This window comes from Octodon degus, unplaced genomic scaffold, assembly GCF_000260255.1.
Source record: "Octodon degus isolate 3935 unplaced genomic scaffold, OctDeg1.0 scaffold00038, whole genome shotgun sequence".
Taxonomy (NCBI): Eukaryota; Metazoa; Chordata; class Mammalia; order Rodentia; family Octodontidae; genus Octodon; species Octodon degus.
Window position 1 is genome coordinate 15,675,357 of NW_004524614.1, and position 23,847 is coordinate 15,699,203.

Here is a 23,847-nt window from a genome sequence, read left to right on the forward strand (position 1 = left end):
TCCTGGTCCTCTGTAGTTGTTTACAGCACAGTTAAGTTCAGGATGGAATGTTTGGTTGGTTTTGTATTTACTACACATGACCACGAAAGTATCAGAATTTGTGAAACAGGTAATTGTGCAGTTGATGCTGCATCATCAGGCTTCAAATATTTGCTAGCTTCTGGGTTTAAGATTTATTAACTTATATTTAATATATTTCAGGACAGTGGAACCTTTGGAGTATTACAGGAGATTTCTGGTGAGTAAAGGTGGTTACATGTACACATGGCTTTTGATACTGTCATGCTGTTTTGAAGACAAGATTCCATTTAATTTATTTGGGTTATTGAGGTTTATTGTATTTCTTTTTGGTTATGTAAAAAAATGTCATCTATTTCACTATGAACAAACTGTAGAAAGAGAACTGCCGACCTGACGGAAGAGAGCTTGGTGAATTCCGAACCACAACTGTCAACATAGGTAGGATATCTGTTCATTTCAATTGTATGACATTACTAAGTGTTAGCCTTTGCAATCCTTCAAACACATTTCCAGCCAAATTCTTCGTATCAATGGGATTTGATGCTTTTGTGTTGAGATTTTTATCTGTGCAACAATCCCTGTGACTGACTGTAAAGTGATAATCCAAGGATAGGGATGAAATTCCTAAAACACTAAAAAGAGTAATGTATTTCAAAATTAATGTATTGAATGTGGAATAACTTTATAAGTAGCTGAGAGGGTAGGAAGCTACTCATACATAGCAAACTAAGACACTTTATAACTCTGTAGCTGTTTTTCCTTGTAGACTTCATTTTTTTTTTTTTTTTTTTTAGCCTCCCCAGTGCTGGAATTATAGGTGTGCATCATCATGCCCACACTCAGTTGCTGGTTTTTTTAATTTTTTTTTTAATTTTTTTGTGGAACGGGGATTGAACTCAGACCCTTGCGCTTGCCAGGGAAGCGCTTATTCCACTGAGCCATATCCCCGGCCCCCCTTGTAGACTTCATTTTGCTTATATACCATATTTATCTTTTCAGGTTCAATTAGTACAGCAGATGGTTCTGCTCTAGTGAAACTGGGAAATACTACAGTAATTTGTGGCGTTAAAGCGGTAGGTTTAATATATGAAATTGCTGACATTGCAGTTGTGAAATTAGTTTCAAATAATAACATACACCTATAATTCTGTTGTAGATTAAACAGGTATCAGGTTTTTAGTATTTGTTTTAACTTCCCAAGAGTTTTTGGCTTTATTAGATAATGCAGTCCTAGTTTAATGACTTTAAAATTTTTGAACATTTACCAGACAACTGAAATTTCATGAAACAATTGTTTGAATCATTACATTTATATTTTGATTACATTATTTGAGAAGTTGAGAACTTTTATATTGACATTCTTGTAGCCAGTGATAGCATTTAATCTGTGTAAATGTGTAGACAACTGAGTTTTAAAGGGTCGAGTAATAACTATTATTCATTTACTGTGTACTCCTATGTGCCAGATAATACTAGTGCTATATGGAATTGGTTCCCATTTCCTGCTTCATAGATGAGGTTCAGTAACTTGTCCACGTATACAAGGTTCGTAAGCAGAATATGGACCTAAATCTGATTTCTAATCTGCTTTTTTGACTCTGTCTACCCTATATCACAGTTCAGTTTTCTTTGGTAAGGTTGGAGAAGTAACTGACAGTAAGATTGGAATACTCACTTCCTGAAAGGATTTATCCAAGGGACTTTATTGCATTGTACTGTTCATTCTTTCTTAGTTCCCTAGGAGCAGGCATTACTGTTTTGCCCATTTCACAAATAAGGAGGTTCAAAGAGGTTAAACGACTTACTCCAAACGTCTCACTTGCTAAATGTGGGTTTGACATTGAACTGGGTTACTGAGTATAGGGCTTTTGCTCTTGACCACACTGATACCCGGGATTGAGCTCTCTTAGTACCACTTGGAGATTCAGTTCACATTCTTGGCTATTGAATAAGGACAAGGAGGGTGTGCAGAAAGCCCACGAGTAATTTTTTTTTTTTTTTTTTGCGGAACCGGGGATTGAACTCAGGCCCTTGCGCTTGCCAGGGAAGCATGTATTCCACTGAGTCATTTCCCCGGCCCGCCCACGAGTAATTTTAAACAGACCCCCAGGTAGTGTTGATGAACAGCACTGTGGTGCTTTAGTATGTTGCATTGGTGCCTTGCAAAGCTATTGTGAGGATGAGAGCCAGTCTCCTTAGGGTCCCTGAATCAATTCCTCAAGCACAGTAGATGCTCAAGGTGGGGTGGGTAACTCAGCATTCTTGGTGGACCCTTCTGTGAGTCACAAGAAGTCTTCACAATTACCAACTGCCTTCACAATTTTCAGTAGCCTCTTCGTAAGAAACTTGTTTTCTTCTACAGGAATTTGCAGTACCACCAACAGATGCCCCTGATAAAGGGTATGTTGGTAAGTTAAATGCTTTTGTAATTTTATATAAATGCTGTAACACTTAATTCTAAGTAAGGCCTAGTAATTGATTTAAGAAGAGTATTCTTAATATTCAGAAATAAAGGCAAGAAAATAAAGCACATTTCAAAAGTGCTAAAAGGCACAGTAGCAAAATATAGAATGTCATAAATTTAATCTTTATCAAATTAGTCAATTTTTATTTATGTATTTGTCATCTAATGATACAGAATGTCTTTTTTTTTTTTTTGTATTTTGGGGAAGGGTCTCCAGGGTGTTCAGGGTCTCACTACTCGCTAGTGATTCTCCTGATTCTCCTGATTACAGCCTCTAAAGAGCTGGGATTACAGGCACGTGCCACCACACCCAATCTCAATTGCTGTCTCATCTCCCCCCCCACAGGGGTGGGGCAGGCCATGGGATTTGAACCTCCTGGCCCCTGCACCTGCTTGCAGGAACTTTAATCTGCTGAGCTGTTTGGCCAGCCTGATACGGAATGGTTTTAGACAAAGGGTTGTCATTGCAAACTTTTCGGTTTCCATGAATTCTTTTTTTTAAACTGCAGTTTTTCCTTGGTATGGACCATGTGTTCCTTATAGTAGGAGCCAATGCTTTTAAAATGCAAAGTAACAGGTGTGAGTAGGACTATTTTGTTACAGATTAAGGAAATTAAGATTTGAGAAGAATCCAGGAAAAGGTGAAAGTTTTAGGATTGAGGCCTAATGTAAATGTTTAAAACAAAACTGTGTGGAAAAACATGAAAAAAATACAGATTTCTTTTTTAATTTAAGCTTAGAAGTGGTGTTACGAAAACCCCAAAAAATACTATTATAATGTTACTTTGATTTCTGCCTGCAAACGTCTGTCCATAGTCCCCGTTGCCTTTGCTGTAGATTGAACGCCCTTCCTTTAGAAGCTACTTTCATAGCTGCGGAGTGTTTCTTTCAGTTCCTAATGTGGATCTGCCACCGCTGTGTTCATCGAGATTTCGCTCTGGTCCTCCTGGAGAGGAGGCCCAGGTGGCGAGTCAGTTCATCGCAGATGTCATTGAAAAGTAAGATTGGTATGGTAAAATTTTACTATCATTTACTTTCAAATAGTTTTTGACCTTTTACTTACTGTGGTCTTTTGTCCTTTTCAATCAAGTTCGCAGATAATTCAGAAAGAGGATTTATGTATTTCTTCTGGAAAGGTAAGAGTAGAGAATGAGCTTTTATTTTGAAGTGTTTTTATAGTATCAAATATGGAGGACTTACACATTTTAGATGGAATTCAGTAAAAACTTAATCTCTAAATAAACTGTAGTTCATAAAAACAAGTTCCTAAGGTTTTGTCTCCTTGGGAACCATCTTTTAATTGCTTGTCGGCTTTCAAGAGAGAAATTAATTTTTCTTAATGTCTTCTTATAGCAAGTTCTTTTGTTTGTGCTGCATGGTGGATCCCAAAATTCTGCCTGCTAGAATTGGATTGATGAGAGCTAGAAAAGGGTTTCTTGCTTGATAGGCTGCATACTAAGAAACATGTCATATATTAAGGCCTCTGTGGGAAAGTACATTTTGAGTTCTAGCTAGGGCTTTCAAAAGCATTTCCCTCATCTAACCTAGCAAGGAGAAAGAAACTGCCCCCACATCTCCTTTGAGGGCAACGGAAATACTTTCACCCAACCTGTCCACTTCTTTTGATTCTCTCCTTTATAAAGGCAGAACATTTTATAAAGCTTTTGCGCCTTGAAATGTATTTTGCCTAACTAAGGGTTTTGTGGTCTTAAGTAAATAGTACTTTTTACCACCAGAAGTTTTACTTTCTTTTTGTGTGACCTGTTTTAGCTTGCGTGGGTTTTATACTGTGATCTCATTTGCCTGGACTATGATGGGAACATTTTGGATGCCTGCACATTTGCTTTGTTAGCGGCTTTAAAAAATGGTAAGCAGCTTTAATAAAAGGCAGCATTCCTCTTATCGAATTAGAATGTTGTTTTGTGACGTATTTAATGTACATTTGCTCAATGAACTCTCAATGGCTTTTTAAGATTTAGTTACCAGTCATGCATTTTTAAGTAATGAACTTACTGACATGATTTTCTAAATACACTTTGAAATTTTATATTTTCTGAATACTTTCTAGAGTTGCCTTGACTGTTTTTTGAGTTGATGAAGATAGATCTCCAGAATTTGTCTTAAGTTTGTTGCCTGCAGTAGAGTGGATTTATTTTTATTGTAAAGCCATAAGTCTCAGCTTTAATGGTAAAGTTCCATTACCATATCAGTAAGACATTAGGTAGATTGGTTTGGTATTGTATTGCTGAATTGATAATACATCTGAAGATGTAATTAAACAGCAGTCTTACAAAATAAACCTTACATTTGAATCATAGCTCTTTTTGTGCTTAAGTTTCCTATTTCCTAATCTAAATATAACAAGGATAATACTTTGTAACTTTTGATGAGTAGACACAGTGAAATATACATATATATATTATAGAAAGGTAGTTAAGGTATACTATTAATATACCTTAGTGTATTGGGGAAAAAAAAGGTTTGTGTGTTTGTGCTAACATGGTATGGACCATCAAATGTTGGTGTCTTATACTGAAGGTAACAGTGTATTAGCCACTGTTACTGTCCTATTTTGTTTTGGAATTTGAAGAAACCTTTAAGACATTTTGCATGTGTGCCTTCTTTTTGTAGTACAGCTGCCTGAAGTGAGTATAAATGAAGAAACTTCTTTAGCAGAAGTTAATTTAAAGAAGAAAAGTTTCTTGAATATTAGAACACACCCAGTTGCAACTTCTTTTGCTGTATTTGATGAGTAAGTTGATCAAACATTTGAAGATTTGTACAGTCAGAGTTGTCACTTTTTAAGAGAAATGCCTATGGTGACTCCACATTCTAGTTTGCCTGCTATATGACTCAGGCTGGCCTCGAATTCAGTGATCCTCCTGCCCCAGGCATGTGCCACCACACACATGCATGGACAGTTGGGTCCTTGCACACTTATTTTTGTCAACCTTTGCACTTCATAATGATCTTGATTTGGGTGATTTATTTCTGTGATCACCTTCTGTGAGCCTTGGTTTACATATTCCTATTTAGTCTTGTAATTTGTGTGTGCTGCTAGGGATTAAACTCAGGGCATCCATGGAGCATTACCACTGAATTGTATTCTGAGGTCCCTATAGCTGTGTAATAATATTTTCAATTCTTTCATTAAGCAAGTAGTGATCTTCAGTATTTGCTACCAAGGACTTTGGTATACTCAGAAATTTAAGAGCCAAGTTTTTTCTTTTTTTATCAAGTATTAGCAGGTCTCTACACTTTTCTTTGCAGTCTAGCTGTTTTATACTTATGGTAAAATGCAGGTAGTATATTTCATGTTCTTTTAAACTAAATGTGTTCTGTGGATTTGCTAACCTTTTTTCTTTTCTTTTCTTTTTTATTTTTAATAGCACTTTGCTGATAGTTGACCCTACGGGAGAGGAGGAGCGTCTGGCAACAGGAACCTTAACAGTAGTGATGGACGAGGAAGGCAGGCTCAGCTGTCTTCACAAACCAGGCAGGTTCCTGCTACCTATGTTTCAAGTACTAGGAGATGAAAACTCAGTGTGAACAATTTATTAGGGTGAGAAAGAGGAATATAGATTTTATTGGCTAATACAGGTTTACTGGTTTATTTGCTACCTCAAATTTATTACATATTTTATACTGTATGTCAGTGGTTCTCAGTATCTTGTCAGAAGGTCTTGTATGTACGTAACTTGCACGTCTTGAGGTGATAATATAGACATCCATTTTTTTGTTTTATAACTTAGATTGACTTTGATGTTTTATAGAATTAAGAACTGATTAAAAGCATTGGCTCAATACTTTTTCAGGTGGAAGTGGACTGACTGGAGCTAAACTTCAGGACTGCATGAGCCGAGCAGTTACAAGACACAAGGAAGTAAAGACCTTAATGGATGAAGTAATAAAGAGCATGAAACCCAAATAAACCAGCACCACATTTTCAAAACAAATTTATAAAAATTGTATTTGTTAGGCTGCACAAACTTTTTATACTAAATAAATATCAAACTACATTCTTCTATAAAAGGTGATTCTACTACTTCTTAGGTCCCTTCCACATATATACAGTAAAATCATTTGTGAAAAGCAATGACTTAGGCAAAACAACCCTGGTTCATGAAACTATTTCCCTGTTTTTATTTAAACATCATAGGGTTGTACTTTTGTATAAAGTTTGTACATTTAGCAGTGTAAAATACTGAAACATTAAAAAAAAGATGAAGTAAAAAATCCTTTTGATTCACTGTTCTTGAGATTTTAAAAAAGAAAACTCAGAATTTGGGAGTAGTAGGCGTGCCTCTCTTCATTTTACTTTTTGACTGGTGGCCTGAATGTCGATGATGTAGCTGAGCTGTTTGTGCTGCTGCTGCCGCCACAGCCATTTGATGCTGCAAGAATCGCAACTGCTGCAAAAATGAGGGAGAAATTCAAGTGAGCTTAAAAACAGTTGTGGAAAGGTGCTTTTCCTGAGAGTGATGAAAACAACTGCAAGGGAGAAGAGCACCAAAGTAACAAAAAGGGACTATAACACACAGAGTGCACAATCAAACAGCACCAGTGGCACAGCAAGAAGCTTGCTGAGGGCTTTTAAATGATGCCTGGCAAACTTCACAATTGTTACTTTGCCCTGCCAGTCTAAATTGCAGTAACTCAGCAACTTCAGTTACCATTTTATTCTATAAGGATAGTTTATAATACTATAAGACCACCCTGAATTATCAAGACATTCAACTACAATTGACTTTCTTATTAAAATAAGTTTTCTACACAGGTATAATATTTACTAATAGGAACACTTCTGCAGTACATTATTTGAATGTAAATAATTGGCACTTTAGAACTGTTTTAATTAAAACTGCCAACCAGAAAAATGTATGTTAATGTGCCACCAGCATTTCAACACATTCTAAATTCAATTAGGAAAACAGGCTTAATGTACAAAATACATTCAGTGCTCCAAGCTGACTGGCTAAACGTCAAACTTAAATAAAATTTACTAAGTTATTTACCAATTACTGTACAGTCTTAAAAGACAGTAAAACTGAAAAAGATTTTGAGGTACTTTTGGAGCTGAGTTAAAAAGCACAATGCGAGTGAAGTTGCTGGATTACTTGGATCTGCTGCTGCTGCTGCTGCTGCTGAAAGGCAGAGGAGAGCTGGAGTCTCTGCTGAGGGAGGCTTTGCTCAGGGCTGTTCTCGGCAGAGCCAAGCTGAGACAACACTACAGAGGAGAAGGGAGAGCAGGCCAGTCAGAAAGTCTGAAGGCTACCAGGGTTAGGAAAGGACAACACAGAAAATGAAACAGAAAAAAAGCAGTATAATTAACTATCAAATGACAGACATTTCAGAATAAATTTAGTCTGCTGTTAGTTGAAGGTGTCACTTGATGGAACTTCCTGGACATGAAGGGAGTGAGGGCACACATGTGCAAAGGCACTTTATTCCCTCTCTTGCCCCTCAAGTTTGATGCTGGTGCTATTTTTAAAAACAACTACTTCTTGTACAGTATGAAATAGAGCACATCATTTCAAAAACACCCAATGAAATAGGAAAAGGGACATGGGAAAATGGTAAAACTGGTAAGACAAGTGCTTCAAATAAGACTTGATGAAGAGACAATTTTGAGCTGATTGAGACCATTATTACTGAGATCAAGCCTTTCATGTACTAATGAAGTTTAAGGCCTACCTGGTTTAACACATTAATATAATAGGGCTGCTATTTATGTCTCACTGCCGGCCATGTGTTGAGTGATTATCAAAGCAATCAGTGACAAATATGGAGCCAGAAACATTCTCAGGAGTTTTTAGCCTAGAGTTCTTTCCACTAAATTTACCTTAAGGCTATTTTAGAAAATTTATAATCTGTGTACTAATAGGATATAGTTATGAACTTTTATTTGGAAATTAGCTATGAATTAGAAGTTCAGGAAAAATTACTTATTTTCAAAATAAATACGTTGGTTCTATGCTAAAGAACTTAAATTTGTGAACAGGGTTATATAGAAATGTAGGATTGCTACGGAGTACAAGGCCATCTTGGGATACAAAGTGAGCTCAAGGCCAGTCTAAACTGCATAGGGAGACGCTGTCTCAAAAAGACAAAAAAAAAAAAAAATTTTTTTTAAATACAAAAGCATCACAGGCCCAATGACAATTATAATGTTGACATGTTTACTCATTAAATCCTCAAATTCTGTCACAGTTCTCTCATGAATGTAGCTGATTGACTTTAAATACAAGTGAAATTAAAGTTACTATCTTCAATTGACAAAAATATTCAAAGTAGTGGGTAGTCCATTTTTCACTTTTTACAAAGGTCCTACGGAAGTGATGTTATTGATCATTAAGATTTAAGTCACAGAATGACAAGCTACCAGAATGGGACAGAAAGGGCCGGCCAAATAGCTCAGCGGATTAAAGCGCCTGCAAGCAGGCGCAAGGGCTAGGGGTTCCATGCCCTGGCCTGCTGTGCCTGCCCTACCCCCAGGGCGCCCTGAGAGGGCAATTGAAACTGGGCGTGGTGGTGCATGGCTGTAATCCCAGCACTTGGGAGGTTGTAAACAGGAGAATCACTGATTGTGATCTAGTAGTGAGACCTTGAACACCCTGCAGACCTTTCCCTAGAATACAAAAAAAAAAAAAAAAGAATGAGTCAAAAAACTGCAATCTATGAAAATAGTCTCAAGTATCTAAGGAAAGTGGAGAGCTAACATATACTTATCATAAACACTGCCAACAGCTTTAGTAGCTTCTGAGTAAGATAACTGTATAAAATTTTGTTGATAAGCTATAATATTAGGAAGACAACTACTGTATACACTGTATAAAAAAAGCTCTCAGCTATTAAGGAAAAAACTGTCAGCCATCAGTAAATCTATTTAATAGTTCACAGATTAACTATAACCTCACTTTTTCTTGATTTCAGCTTGCAAATAAGTGTCAAGATTCCGAATATATTATACTTTTAGTACATTTAGCATGGAAAATTATGAAGATACATACCAGCTGCCTGTGACTGCATAAAACCTCCTACTCCAGGGAGGTTAATAACAGCAGGTTGATGAGCAGATAAGGCCTGTTCTTGAGCAGTTGAACCTTGCTCAGAACCCTGAATTAAAAAATAAATGACTTATAAAAATACAGGAAAAACAATTTTTAGATTGTAAAATTTTTTATAGTGTAAGAAAAATTAGGTTTTACAAAAAAGAACAAGACTATAAAAGGTATGTAACGTTAAGATTTAACTGAAAGAAAATTTTTTCAGAATTGAACATGCATGAATTTGTTTGATCCTAAATTAATAATCCCTAAGGCTGTGTATATTTTGAGACAAAATTATGTTATTATGTTACACTTGCCTAAAACTTTTATAAAGCTGTAATGAAAATTTAAGCTTAAAACACCATTTGTAATATAATATTGGAACTTCTCAGCAGGGTACTTCAAGAAATGAAATAAAAGGCATAAAGATTATAAAAGAAAAAAATAATGCCCTTATGTGCAAGTGGTAGGTTTATGTAGAATATATGGAAAAATCAATAAAGTTTAGCAGCAAAATGAGACCAACATACAAAAATCAATGATGTATTTTAGAAATAAAAATGTGTACACTAAAATACATTGACTGATTGGGTACTAGGAATTGAACTCAGAACCTTGTGTTTGCCAGGCAGGTGCTGGTCCACTGATCTATATCCCTGGCCTAATACCATAATTTATTAAAAAACAAAAATAAAAAATAACAAACCCTTAGGTACAAATCTAATAAAACACATGCAAGACTTCTGTGCTCATGGACTAGAAGATTCATATAGTAAGGCCAATTCTCTCAAACAAACAAACAGGTTTAATTTAATTCCTTAAAAACACCCAGCTTTTTTGATTGTTTTTGGTAGACAAGGTGATTCTAGAATTCATATGGAAAGAGAAAAAACCTAGATTAGCAAGAACAATTCTGAAAGAGAATACAGTGGGAAGTATCATTCTGCTTAGCATTTTCTGGAGAGTTCACAATATGAAGGCAGTGGTGTATTTGCTGCCTAATAACAGATCAATCAACAGGATTGAGGAAGCCAGAAAGAGATCCACACAGCCAAATGACTGTGAGGAAGCCAAAGTAATTCAATTGAAGAGGGACAGCTTTTTAACAAATGGTGCTGAAGCAACTATACACTTAACAATAAAGTACTTTTTTTTGGTGGTACCAGGGATCGAACTTGGGACCTTGCACTTGCCAGGCAAGCACTTATTCCACTGAGCTATCTCCCCGACCCTGCAACTATACATTTAGACTCATGCTTCTTACAAAATACTGAATGGACCTAAGTACATTGTCTACAGAAAAATTTAAAATGAGCCATTAATTTAAAATAAAAACTAAAATCTTTAGATGAAATAGTGGAAAAAATAGTTGCGACCTAGGACTCAATCTTGACACTTTAAACACATTTTATAAAAATAAATTAACTTGCACTTTGCTCAGCAAAACAATGGCTGAAATATTTCAGTATAAAATATAAGTTAGACATTTTTTTAAAAGTTGATTTATCTTGAGGGGCCAGTTCTGAACACAGAACAGTATACAGCTGATTTAAGAGAACACTCCTGAACTTCCAGTAAGGTTCATAAAACAAATATAAAAAAGCCAACCACACCTCCTCCAGGACAGAGCTATTATAAAGCAACAACAAAAAAATGCAAAATGTAAAAAACAGGGCTGGAGAGATGGCTCAGTGGTCTAAGGCACCTACTTAGAACAAGCTTGGCAAAGCATCAGGGACCGCGGTTCAATCCCCCAGCACCACATGCCAGCCAGCCCCGCCCCCTGGTGGGCTGAACTTGCCACACCAACACCCACCCCCACCCTCTCTCACTGTCTCTCACTGTCTCTCTCCCTCAAATAAATAAAAAAAAAAAATGTAAAAAACAATAGCTGATGAAAATTTCTCCCCTAAACTATGTTAACAAACATAAAGATTGTATATATCATAAATGGAGTTAGTTACAAATATGAAGAAATAACAAAAAACATATTAGAAGAGCTTGAATAAGAGCTAATAAAAATACCTGAAGAAAGACTAAAAGGATAAAGCTGTACTATGCTAATATTAAGATTAAAACAAAAACAGTATTACTAGATAAAAATCATATAATCATAAGCTGCCAATTAAAGACATAACTCTAAATGTGCATGTACCCAACAATACAGCTTCAGAAAGTTTTTTTTTTTTTTTTTTTTTTTCCCAAAAACTGAGGAACTAAAAGGAGAAACAGAAATTTCCACTTTGTGTTACAGAATTCTAACAAATGGAGCAAATAAAAAGGGGGAACAAACCTAAACACTACCACCTAACAATATGCTACAAGTGATACAGAATACTCTTAGCACGTGATACACATTTTCTCACACATGTATAGAATATTTCTCAAATTTTTTTTTAAATTTATTTATTTATTTATTTATTTGTGTGTGTGTGTGTGTGGCCAGCTCAGTCCACCAGGGGGCGGACTGGCTGGCATGTGGTGCTGGGGGATCGAACCGTGGTCCCTGTGCTTTGTCAAGCTTGTTCCAAGTAGGTGCCTTAGACCACTGAGCCATCTCACCAGCCCCTCTCAAAATATTATGTTCTGGATCATAAACATCAATGTAATGGAGCATGTTTTCAGTGGATTTAAACTAGAAACCAAAGCTGGGCATGGCATAGCACCACTTATAATTCCAATACTCTGGGAGGCTGAAGTCTGAGAATTACAAATTTAAGCCTAGACTGGCTAGAATACAACAGAGCAACTTGAGGAGACCCTGTCTCAAAAATAAAATAAGGTTAAGGATGAAGCTCAGCGCAGAGGTCCTGGCTTCAATCTCCAGAGCTGACATAAACAGAACAAAAATCAGTGAACTTGAGATCAATTATAGAAAGTTACCTGGAAAATCCTCAAATATGTGGAAATCAAACATTTATCTAAAGCCCATGTAAAAGGAATTCACAAGTTACACCATTTAAAAAAATTAAGGCACAGCATGGAATTAGTAGAAAATTAGTTTAAGCAATATTGTGAAGTTTTGCACATTAAATGTTTGTTTTAGAAAAGAATGACCTCAACTCAGTTGCAGGAAAGAGTTCAAAAAATAAAGACCTGAATCTACATAATAAAAGGGCCCATAGGGAAGATGTGGTATCTATTAAAGTGAAAATATTCTTTGAAGATAATAAACCTTTGGATCCTCTAAGCCAAATGACCAAATACATTCAGACCAGCAAAAAAATTAGACTGGCAACAGAATTCTCAAAACATACAAAGCAAGTGGGAAACATTTTCAATAAATTTAAAGACAGCCAGCCATGGTGGTGCACACCTGCACTCTTAGTACTTGGGAGGCTGAGGCAGGAGTGTCACCTTGAGTTGAAGAACAGCCTGAATTAGAGTGAGACCCTATCTCAAAAAAATGATGAAAAAACCTCTCAGAAAAACATACTACATACATTTAAAGAAACTTACAACTGCAGAACCCATACAGAAAAACACGGGGAAAAAGCCTAGGGACACTGGGCTTGGCAATAATTTTTATAATAGAACCCAAAGTCACAGACAAAAAGAATAAAAATAGATAAACTATATTACAATTAAAAACTTTTGGGCAAAAAATACAAAGAGTGAAAAAGCAACCTACAAATGGAAGGAGGTATCTGCATATCATATACCTGATGTATAGAACTTCACAACTGAAAAAATAAATATCCTAACAAAAAATGGGCAAAAGGCCCTGAACAGAAACTTCCCTAAAGATTACAGAAAACGGTTGTGTATCTGAAACGATGCCCCCTATCACTAGCCACTTTGCACTTCACAGGGAAGCGCAAATCAAAAACAATGAGACTATCATCTCACGTTCATTAGGATGGCTGTGGTTCAGAACAAGACAGGGATGAATACAGCTCCTCAGTGGCAGAGTACAGAGCTGCAGCAACTCAAAACTCAAAATAACAAGTATTGGTAAGGATTTGGACAAACTGCAACTCCTGAACATTGTTGGTGGGAATGTAAAACAGTGCAGCCCCTACAGAAAACACACAGTGCTTCTCAAAAAAGTACAAGAATTATTGTTACAATCCAGCAAATCTACCTTTGGGTATACCCAGAAGTATATTTTCTCTGAAGAGGTAACAAGCCAGAAGAACAAATGTTCTATGATTTAACTTGCTTGAAATTTCTAGTGCAAGCAAACACATGGAAAACCAGGATGGTGACTGCCAGCAACACAAAGGACAAGAAAAATAGGAGTTGTTTACTGTGTAGAAGCTACACTTTTGCAAGATAAAAAAACGACTCAAGACTTAAGCAGGGAGACTGACAAAAGCACTGATGGTGATCAATTAATATATGTGCATTTTTTTTTAAAGGACTGGGAATTATATCTTCAGGATTCAAACTGAACTATGCCTCCAGCACCTTCTCCTCTGAGATAGGGTCTTAAGTCACTAAGCTACCCAGGCTGGACTCACACTTGTGATCCTCCTCCCTCAGTCTTCCACAGGGCTGAGATTACATGTGTGGGTCACCACACTTAAATATTTCATATATTTACTTGTATAATAGGGGTAGGACCCAGGAATCGGTACGATATAGATTTTAGTTTCCTAGGTGATTTTAGAATGTGGCCCACATTCAGAAATACTGGTAGTGCTTTCTTCTAATTTACAGCTGCTATTCAATGTCATTATGTTTAATGGTGTACAATATTTGCTTCTGTCCATGTTCCTACTGTCTTGTACGTGACAATATAGACAGCTGTATTCTAGCCAGCAACAACACAAGAATGATGACTACAAGGACAAATACCTGGTCCTGCCATTCAAAGTACAGCTATGAGTCATTTTCTCAGTCTGATCCCCACTGTATAGGACCCGACATCACCTACTCAGAATGTGTGTTTTATTAAAAATAGGTACCCAGTAACTGGGTTACTACTGTTAATAAAGGAAAAGTGCAGAAAGTGTTTGTTCCAATAAGTCAAATAAAACCACTTGAAACAGAATTAGAATATAGGAAAAAAAATGTCCTGCTTCTACGGGCACAATGTAGAGACAGAAGCCTACCTGCTCCCCGGGCTGCTGAGGACTGGAGCTTGTGGGCTGTGGCGGCTGCTGCGGCGGCTGCTGGGTGTTAAAGACGAGTGAGCCACTGGGAAGCTATTTTCAATAAAATTTAAAAATATAAAAGATTAGCTCTTTTCAGATTATTTTATACAAAATATTCAAATTTCTTTATTCTACATGCTTCTTTTGGAATATTTACTATGTATGTTTCAAGCACTCTTCTAGGTAGGTACTGAGTTAAGAGGTGAAGAGAAATCAAAACAAATTAAGTTACCTGTCATTAAAAAGATCTGTTTAGAAATAATTTTTAAATGCCATTACTCTGGGTTTCAAGTATAGTAACACTTTCAGACAAATCTTTCTGCTTCAAAGTAAAGAGCTATTCAAGTTTACATCAATTATTTAGCTCTTCTACAACAATACAAAATAACATTAAAGGCACTAGAAATAAGTAAGATGCCATGAATCAGAAATATATATTAACAAAACCTATTCCTCAAAATTTGTTCTAGCTTTGCCCAAAACCCAAAAATACATGGATTTTTCATATAACGCAGTAAGGAATTTTGCACCAGATACCCATATTCAAGGAGACTATTACTCTTATTCTGAATGCATATTAATTTTTTTTAAACACTGAAGAAAATACCCATAAATTTAAAGGTAGACTTTTCAAATATACCAGGAAAGTTTTTGCTTTTTAAACCAGAGGGAATCTAAGTAGTAAGAACTTTGAGGTCCTTATAGAAATTTCAACGAAATACCAACCACAGAATTCTTGGGTATATATAGTCAAAAGAAAAACAAGCAACAACACAAAAGACACTCCATCTTTGGGCAAAATTTCTCCATCTAACACAGATTACTGTCTGGTAAATTTGAACATATAGCACAGACAACAGAAGTTCAGTTTTTCTTTCCTCAATGTGTACATACTAAATAAACTCAGGAACACATACACATTTTCACATTCCATTCAAGCACATCTATTGTAAGCCAATAGTATACAAATATGGGCACATAGAATAGCTGCAGAGAGTAGATTAGTCTCCAAATAAATCTACTGTCTCTACTCTGGGCACGTATAGGACCTGGTAGGTATGAAAGTTCTTGGTTAAAGAGGGTTATGGACGTGACTACCCAACAGGTATGTAAAATGTTTCTCCTTATCCACTCAATCATACAAAGGTAGCAGTAACTGCACCATTAGAAGATTCTGAACAGACCTCAGAATCTGTATAGATATACATTATTGGGAAAAAAAAGAAAGAACTTTAATTAAAAGCAGTGCTTCAGTTTTACCTGGAGTAGATTTAAAGGCCTGAGACTTGAAGTATTTTTTAAACCAAACGGAACACCTGTTAAATATTTAAAACTCATGGTTATAAAATAACAACAATATTATCTATGAAAATGATTTATATTTTAGTATAAAGACATTTCATGTACTTTCTCCACAGATTGTGTTTATTTTCCATACTTAAAAAAGGTTAAACACACATTTTGTTCAATGTTAATACTGAGCTTTTATTAAAAAATTCAGAGCAGTAGATGTATATTATATTCTTATTTCAGAAACTCAGATTTCTTTTTCACTATTGTAACTGCTGCCTGTAAAAAGTAATTTAGATTTATATGGACACCATGAATATAATAAAACTATCTGTTGTGTAAAATATATTTAAGATACTGGCATCTATATATTTTGGTGTTAAATGATATATAATAATCCTAGCTCTAAAAACTGAACTGGTGTGCTCATACTAGTTTCTTTTCCTTCTTTTTTAAAATACAAAGGCTAATAATCTGGATGCCAAAGTGTGTTGAATTTTGTGGGTAAGGACCAAAACCACATATCAGAAAACAATGGTTAGTTTTCAAATTATTCCTAAAAATCAGTGATACAAAACACAGCACATCTTAAGGTGCAAGATGGGTAAAGATTTTCAGAACAGAGCCATAGCGTAGGTGTGGTGGTCATATACAATTTCTGATATGTATTTTTCTTCTTGTGTTTTAAAAAATGTGAAAACTGAGCCAGGTGGCACACACCTGGATTCCAGCATTTAGGAGGCGCAGGCGGAAGGACTGCTGTGAGTTTGAGACTAACCTAGGCTAAATAGTGAGTCTCTGTCGCAAAAAAGTCAAAAAATTAAACATTAAAAAAATGAAAGCTGGGCTGAGGAGGTAGCTCAGTGGTCTAAGAACCTGTCTAGCAAGTGCAGGAACCCAGGTTCAAGACCTGGCACCAAGCTGGACACTAAAACTGGGCCTGGTGGTGCAAGCCTATAGTCCCAGTTCTGGGGAGGCTGAAACAGAGGCATTAGTATGAGTCCGAGCTGAGTAGTGAGACCCTATAGAAATACATAAAATTAAAAAAAAAAAAAAAGTGAAAACCTTTCTTAGTTTTGAGAGTGAACTTTCATCTGCTTACCTTGTTCTCAAAGTAGTGTGTATTTTGTTCACTTAATAAAACACACTAATCTCAACACTAATTAAAAATATTATCTTGTCCTTTATCAGATTTTATTAAAAAAGATGAGGTAGAAAACTCGCACTGAAACTATAAAGGTCTTGTATGAGTGAAAGGTAAAACCCAATTATAATATAAACTGGTATCCTTTCAGGAAAAATTATCACTAAAATGGCTTAAAGAAAACTGCACTGCTTAGTACATAAAGATGGTATCTAGAGTGCTTTCAGCCTTGGCAAAGGCATTTTCATACTTTTATTTCTCAGAATTACTGAAGTTAAAACATTTTTTACTCCCTCTTTACAGTGATAAAACAGGCCTAGGGATAAAATTTAGGTGAATTCTCTAAGGTGCCAGTTAGTAACTGCACCCATCTTACATGGTACTACCAATAAAGTTCATGTACACTAAATATCCTAACTGAACAGAACACTGAAATCTATTTCCAGGGTTTCTGCCAATAAAGTCACTTATGTTCATCAAAACAAAATATAAACTAGAATGTGTAATCAGTGTAACATTTTAACATGTTTTAATTCTGTTGATTCTCATAATCTACAGAAAATTTTGGATAGATTTTTCAGTGCTGTTTTTCCTTTTAAATTTCTCAACAGTAAGAAATCGAATATTCCAAGGTACAGATACCTCAGTTCACCAATGCTTTGGTTTGCAAATAACATGGTTAGACAAAATTTTGCTTCCGTTTGCAAACTGTTTTGGGTTACAAAACAACAACCACTCCCATCTTCCCCATAGAACCACAAATGCAGCCACCTTTCCCAAAACTGTAGAAGAAATTAATTTCATACACCAAGACATCACTGTATTACTATACATTATTTTAAACAACATCAGAAAATAGCACAGAATTTTGAAGCCTTGAAAATTAAACACTTAGGGTATAATACTTCATAAAATAATGCCACTAGATACCTTTAGCAATAACCTTAAAATAGCATGTTTATCATAGAGCTCAGTTTTATAGCAGCCATTACTTCCCATCTTCTGACCTGCTCGTGATGCTGCCCGCATGGTACTGGGCAATGAACTTGATAGCAGGCTCGCTGAGGGGAGAAGGCCAGCCAGGCTTACTCCTGCAGGAGTTACGGCACCAGTGTTACAGCCCAGCACGGGGTTTGAACCAGTCATCAAAGCCTGGGTCCCACTGCAGGAGAATAAAACAAAGCATCAAACTTGCACTGTAAAAAGGAAAAATAAGCCTCATAACCCCTCAGATTATAAAACAAACTATAAAACAAAATCATTTGTCTTAAAAATCAATTTAATGCTCAGTATCATTTTCTGAATGTCAGGCTGACACTGGCAGCAAGGTTGGCTACAAGTACCTATCATAATTTTGAAGTATCATTTGGAAAGAACCAACCAAGGGATTGAAAGGTAGAAAAAGGATGAACAGAAAACTCTATACTGCTATCAATATAACAAATTTTAGTGCACGTAACAGATGCTTAACTAAAATTAAAACACACATGTGAGATGTCTTTCCATATATAAACTAGTCTTTCTATTTGAATAAAACAATGCTCTTAATTTCACAAATTTTTTTTTTTTTTTTAGATGGGTGAGAATATCTTAAAAAAATCAGGTCATCCTTACACACTTACCAAACAGAGCCCACTACATTGATGAAGTTAAATCCAGCAGAGTTTGCCATGACCTGGGTGGCTGTGGTTCCTGTAGTTATAGATGTTACCATGGTGGAAAGAGGAATGGTCGTTACAGGCATTGCCTGGCTCAGAGACATTTGCTGCTGAGCAAACTGAGTTAACAAAGTGGGCTGAGGGGTGAAGCCTGAATCTTGGGGAGTAGGGGTGGCTGAAAGGGCACTAGGAGTTGAGCTCTGAGCATCAGAAGGGTGTGGGGTCGATGAAGGGGTTGGTGTAGGAGTAGATGGCTTAGGAGTTCCAGATCCTGCTCATTGAGAAAAATAAAAATTGCTAGTTTGTTATAAATGGCCAGTCCTTTTTAAAATAAGGTTAATGGAATCTTACTTAGTACTGACAATTTGTTCCAGTTTTTAAGCAGTTAACTGCAAGTGTTAATTTCTACACATGATACATGAGTGTTTCTACACTCAATTACAATTAAGGATGCAGTATATCACCTAAAAAATCCCATTAGAGATGCTATTACAGTAACAGTAAAAATATACATTTGTATTCTACCACAGTACCCACTTAAAAGTGCATTTCCTACATGCTGCCCTTGGTCTAAAAAGTTCAAAAGGAATTCAGATTAAGTTTTGTTACTATTTTACTAATTCAAGACTTTAAAAAATACTGCTTAGTGTAACAGTCTGCAATGAACTGTGAACATATTTATAAATTACATATGGTTAACAAACATATTTGGCACCTGCATGTACATGTTTAAGTCCTAACACATCAAGGTTATCCTGACAAACAAATTTATAAAAAAAAGTAATAAATAAATATTTGACAGGTAATACTGCATCTTTAACAGTAACTGTGTACTTCTGTTTAAATGTAGAATGTATAGAAAATCTGTTGTGAATAAAGTATGCACAGTTTATCAATTAAAAAAAAAAAAAAAAACAAAAACCAAAAAAGTAAAACCAAAAGCTCTTGAGGTGTTTTCTTTTTTAGCTTTCATGTCCTGCAGAAAGAAAGGAAAGAAATGTGAATGTCCAGAAGCTGTCACTCAACCCTTACTTAAAGCAACAATTGTGTGCAGTAGATTACCATAATCCATACCCACAATGTAAGAAGTGTGAATAAGACTTTCAGAAAATTTATATTTTTTTCTTTGTGCAAAACAAGAAGGCAGAAAAATTACACCTTTTGAGCTATCAAGAGGAAGATGTTTACATCTAATTCGAAGACCCTTCTATCACTGTGCAGTGTTCTAAAACTTTTAGCACACACTGGTTTTCTATGAAAAAATCTAAAAAACTGGAAATGCTTTTCTCCCCCCAAATTGGTACCTAAAATATTCAGGTACTTTTACCAATTTGAAGAAATTCTCCCCAATTATTTCTATTCATGTATAACTCTTCTTGATGTTAAAAAAAATATCCAGTAGCAAAAATTAATTCTAGTATTTTGAGAATGCTTTATGACCATAACCACATTTTAGTAACTGACAATAATTTGTAGGAGTGTAGGAGTGTTTTTAAAATACTGGTTTTCAGTTTATTTTATCATCATCTTGGAACTAATGGGCTTCTTACATATACAAAGATAGGATTTGTAGCAACAATTCTTAGGACATTTTATCCACATCAGCCACATAGTTCACATAAACTGTAACACGATCCTAGGGTACAGTGGAATAAAAAATATTTTGGAGTCTTACTGCCACATGTAATTATCAGAATATTTTAAAATATTTTTTAAGTCGTATAGGTTCAAAGTCTAGGAGAAAGGTATACACAGAGTGCATATACAGAAAAACATACTACAATGAACACATAGTACATACAAACAAGAGCTGTGCTTGAAGCTTCCAAAATTTACATTATTTCGGGTATACAGTACATTTAGATTTCACTATTTCACAGGTTGAAAATAACTAAGCTGTCTTGAAAAACATTGATGCAAAAGCTTTAAAAGTTCAATGAAGAATTTAAGTTATGACTCACTTTGTGATGAGCTGGCAGGAGACAGGGCAGCTGGAGAAAGCATACTAACTTGATTGAGTTCCACCGATGACTTCCGAGAAAGATTTGGTGGCTTAGAAGGCGGAGGAGGAGTTGGAGATTTAAGAAAGCTACTGGCTTGTTGTGGTGTGAAATAGTTACCTAGAAGAACACGAGAATTATTTCCTAGATTCATAATTTGACATTCTGTGAGTTGCAGAAATAAAAATAAGTTTTTAAAAAGATTATGATTTTATGACATTTTTTACTTAGATTATAGAAAAGTAAGGATTTTAACACCTGAGGCACTATTTCCTGAGCCTGAAGGAAGTTTGATGGGTGGAGGTCGATGTTTTACTCCCTTCCCCAGCACAGAAGACTGAACTGACACGGTCTCAGCCTGATGAAAGACAGGGACATTAAACATTAGTTGTAAGAATCAAAATGCTACCTATAATAGTAACTCCCAGATGAAACCAACTTGTAACTCTGAACTATTCTTAGTGGTCACAGATTGAATGCCACAAATGTAAATGAAGATTATAATTTCACATGAAACCTAAGGAGGTACACTGCAGCACACCTACAGGATAAGGGAAAGGTTTCTAAGCACTTGAGAGAAGAAAGAGAACTGAAGAAGAGAAGAGTAAGAGGAGGAGGTCAAAGCGTCCGAACTCCTCTACCCTTCCTTTCCAGGAAGCTGGATGACCGAAATACAAGAGTTCTTTACACTAGCCTTTCTTTGTGTGCTTTTGAAATTTTCTATCATAAAAAAGTTAAAATCAAAAGTAAATAATCTCCCTACCTCTGAAAATATGAACCTTAACATTTGTCTGATCCCTTAAGAAACAGGAATGAACAGCAATGAAACATACTTCTGTTTCTTTCCCAGGAGAAAGCTGGTTTAGACTGGTAGAGCCACTAGAGCTGTGTGACATCTTGACTGGACATTTGGCTTCATTCTGGACCAATTCCTGGTACTGATTAACTACCCTGAGTATTAGGAGAAAATAGATAAGGACTGCTAGCCCTTTAAACAACTCTATTATAAAGAAAACAAATAATGCTTTATTAGAAAAACTGTTCCACAGAATCTAACAAAAATGGAAATTAAGGTAACTTATGTTTGCTTTGAATGCTTTATTCTAATATTTTCAATAACAAACTCATGTTAAAAACATTTTGCTAACAATTTAAAGATACATATTCAATATCTTACTTCTAATACAGAAATTATAGGAATAATACAACCAATAAGCAGCCAAAGAAATTACTCATAGCCTCAAATGCAGATTAAAATCATCTTCTATAGCTACAGTAGATATCTAAATTTTTTAATTTTTAATTTTTTTTGTCTTTTGGACACAGGGTCTTGCTATGTAGTTCAGGCTGGCCTTGAACTCACAATAACCCTCATGCCTCAGTCTCCAGAGTGCTGGGATTACAGGTGTGCACACCACGCTCAGGTCTAAGTTTTATTTAAAAAATTTATTTATTTACTTATTTATTGCAGAACCAGGGATTGAACTCAGACCCTTGCACTTGCCAGGGAAGCGCTTATTCCACTGAGCCATCTCCCAGGCCCCTAAAAAATATATATATTTAAAACATTATTCTTTGAACCATTTTCTTATTTCTATGAAAGCATCTCAGGTATTAAAATATCAGAAAGATCCGGTTAAGTTCTTCAAAATCTCATCCCATGAAAAGAACTATTTTTAGCCATTTGTTATATCACATCTTTTGATATTTTTCCTAGAATCAACAGCATTTTAAGCTGTGCTGGCCCCACCCCTGGGGCGTTTTGAGATGGCAATTGAGACTGGGCATTGTAGCGCACCTGTAATCTCAGCACTTGGGAGGCTGTAAACAGGAGAATCACTACAAGTCCAATCTAGTAGTGAGACCCTGAACACCCTGTAGACTCTTCTGTAAAATACTGAAAACAACAACAACAACAACAACAACAAAAAACCCAAAACCTAGCATTTTAAAGTTACGGAGGGCTTTAGAGATTTTACTGTTCATTTACTTAATTTCATATAAACTTACAAATATTAAATGATTTACTAATTTGAAGAATTTTAAAGAGTAAACAGCATTAACTAAAATCAAATTTTATGTCTTCTAAAAAAAGTATTCTCGAATGTGTAAGACAAAAGCTTTTCACATTTGTTCTGGCCAAAAATAAAGATGCAGGTTTTTTTTTTTTTTTTACCTCTCAGCATCAGTCTTTGATCCAATAATGAACCTAAATGTTAAAGGGAAAGAGAAAAGTATTAGATAAGAATGTGTTAAAAAGCCATTTTAAACTTTTCCCATTTTAGTCCACAATTTTATAAATTTTAAATCTACTAAAATCCAAAAAAAATTTAAAATGTTTTAAACTTATATAGCAATAACCAAATTTTGCATGCATAAAATAATTGTGTATAATAAATATGGCTGATTTAACTAATGGGACATTTACTTTGTGGCAACATTTATCTATCAAAATATAATCTAAGTTGAAAATTACCAATTTCCTACCTAAAAATTATCACTGATAAAAGTGATGGCTTGGTCCTATCACAAAATCACTGAATTACTATACTGAGGACCTTTTGGCCTTCCACTCATTTTCCTCTTGGATTCTGGGTCATTCTGTTGTTGTTTGGTTCTAGGAATCGAGGCTATTGCCTACACAATGAGCTCTACTTCCAGCTCTTTTTTTATATTTTGAGATGAGGTCTCACTAACTTGCCTAGACTGGACCTGAATTTATGATCCTCCTGCTTGAGCCCCCCAGAGTGCTGGGATTAAAGGCTATCACACCTAGCTCAAAGACATTCTCATTGGCTATAGAGTAGGACCTTAGAATATAGTTTAGACAAGGGAGACAGCTTAATGCCAGTTCAAACAAAAATCTTTATCATGTTATTTAAAAAAGTTTGACTTTAACAGATTAAAAGTGCTTATTTTTCAGTTACCAATTTGAATGATCATCTGTAGAGGAGCTGAAAAATATAAAATGCAAAAAAAAAAAAAAATCTTAGTTAATGCAGCTCAAATTTTAACTTCAGAATTACTCAGTAATGAATTCCTCATTATGAATATCAATGAAAGCCTGGCAGACAATTTATCATGCAGCACCTAGTGTAATGGCAGAAAAAAAAATTCTTTTT

General features: G+C 35.5%; 2 protein-coding genes across 18 annotated transcripts in view; one reads left to right on the plus strand and one right to left on the minus strand.

Moving 5' to 3' along the window:
- Positions 1-6,723, plus strand: part of Exosc8 (exosome component 8) — an 8,478-nt gene extending 1,755 nt beyond the window's left edge. Inside the window, exons 2-11 of one of the 5 annotated variants that reach the window (XM_023715027.1) lie at positions 202-238; positions 396-459; positions 1,021-1,094; positions 2,384-2,429; positions 3,378-3,483; positions 3,576-3,621; positions 4,256-4,352; positions 5,117-5,237; positions 5,875-6,047; positions 6,301-6,383. In XM_023715027.1, coding sequence (XP_023570795.1) covers positions 202-238; positions 396-459; positions 1,021-1,094; positions 2,384-2,429; positions 3,378-3,483; positions 3,576-3,621; positions 4,256-4,352; positions 5,117-5,237; positions 5,875-6,034 — 751 coding nt within the window. In that variant the 3' untranslated portion in view covers positions 6,035-6,047; positions 6,301-6,383. Of the gene's footprint in view, positions 1-58; positions 110-201; positions 239-395; positions 460-1,020; positions 1,095-2,383; positions 2,430-3,322; positions 3,484-3,575; positions 3,622-4,255; positions 4,353-5,116; positions 5,238-5,874; positions 6,048-6,300 lie in introns of those variants that run through there. The other 4 variants (XM_004631095.3, XM_023715030.1, XM_023715028.1 and 1 more) reach the window with 4 other exon arrangements.
- A 19-nt stretch (positions 6,724-6,742) lies between these two features.
- Supt20h (SPT20 homolog, SAGA complex component) overlaps positions 6,743-23,847 on the minus strand; it is a 40,181-nt gene continuing 23,076 nt past the window's right edge. For 8 of the 13 annotated variants that reach the window (XM_023715018.1, XM_023715016.1, XM_023715019.1 and 5 more), the window contains 12 exons: positions 23,653-23,679; positions 22,902-22,934; positions 21,559-21,676; positions 20,984-21,083; positions 20,687-20,845; positions 18,690-18,759; positions 18,075-18,229; positions 15,894-15,949; positions 14,592-14,684; positions 9,496-9,601; positions 7,603-7,712; positions 6,743-6,897 (listed from right to left, as the gene is read on the minus strand). In XM_023715018.1, the coding sequence (XP_023570786.1) occupies positions 6,763-6,897; positions 7,603-7,712; positions 9,496-9,601; positions 14,592-14,684; positions 15,894-15,949; positions 18,075-18,229; positions 18,690-18,759; positions 20,687-20,845; positions 20,984-21,083; positions 21,559-21,676; positions 22,902-22,934; positions 23,653-23,679 (1,162 nt within the window). In that variant the 3' untranslated portion in view covers positions 6,743-6,762. Of the gene's footprint in view, positions 6,898-7,602; positions 7,713-9,495; positions 9,602-14,591; positions 14,685-15,893; positions 15,950-18,074; positions 18,230-18,689; positions 19,702-20,686; positions 20,846-20,983; positions 21,084-21,558; positions 21,677-22,901; positions 22,935-23,652; positions 23,680-23,847 lie in introns of those variants that run through there. The other 5 variants (XM_023715026.1, XM_023715022.1, XM_023715025.1 and 2 more) reach the window with 4 other exon arrangements.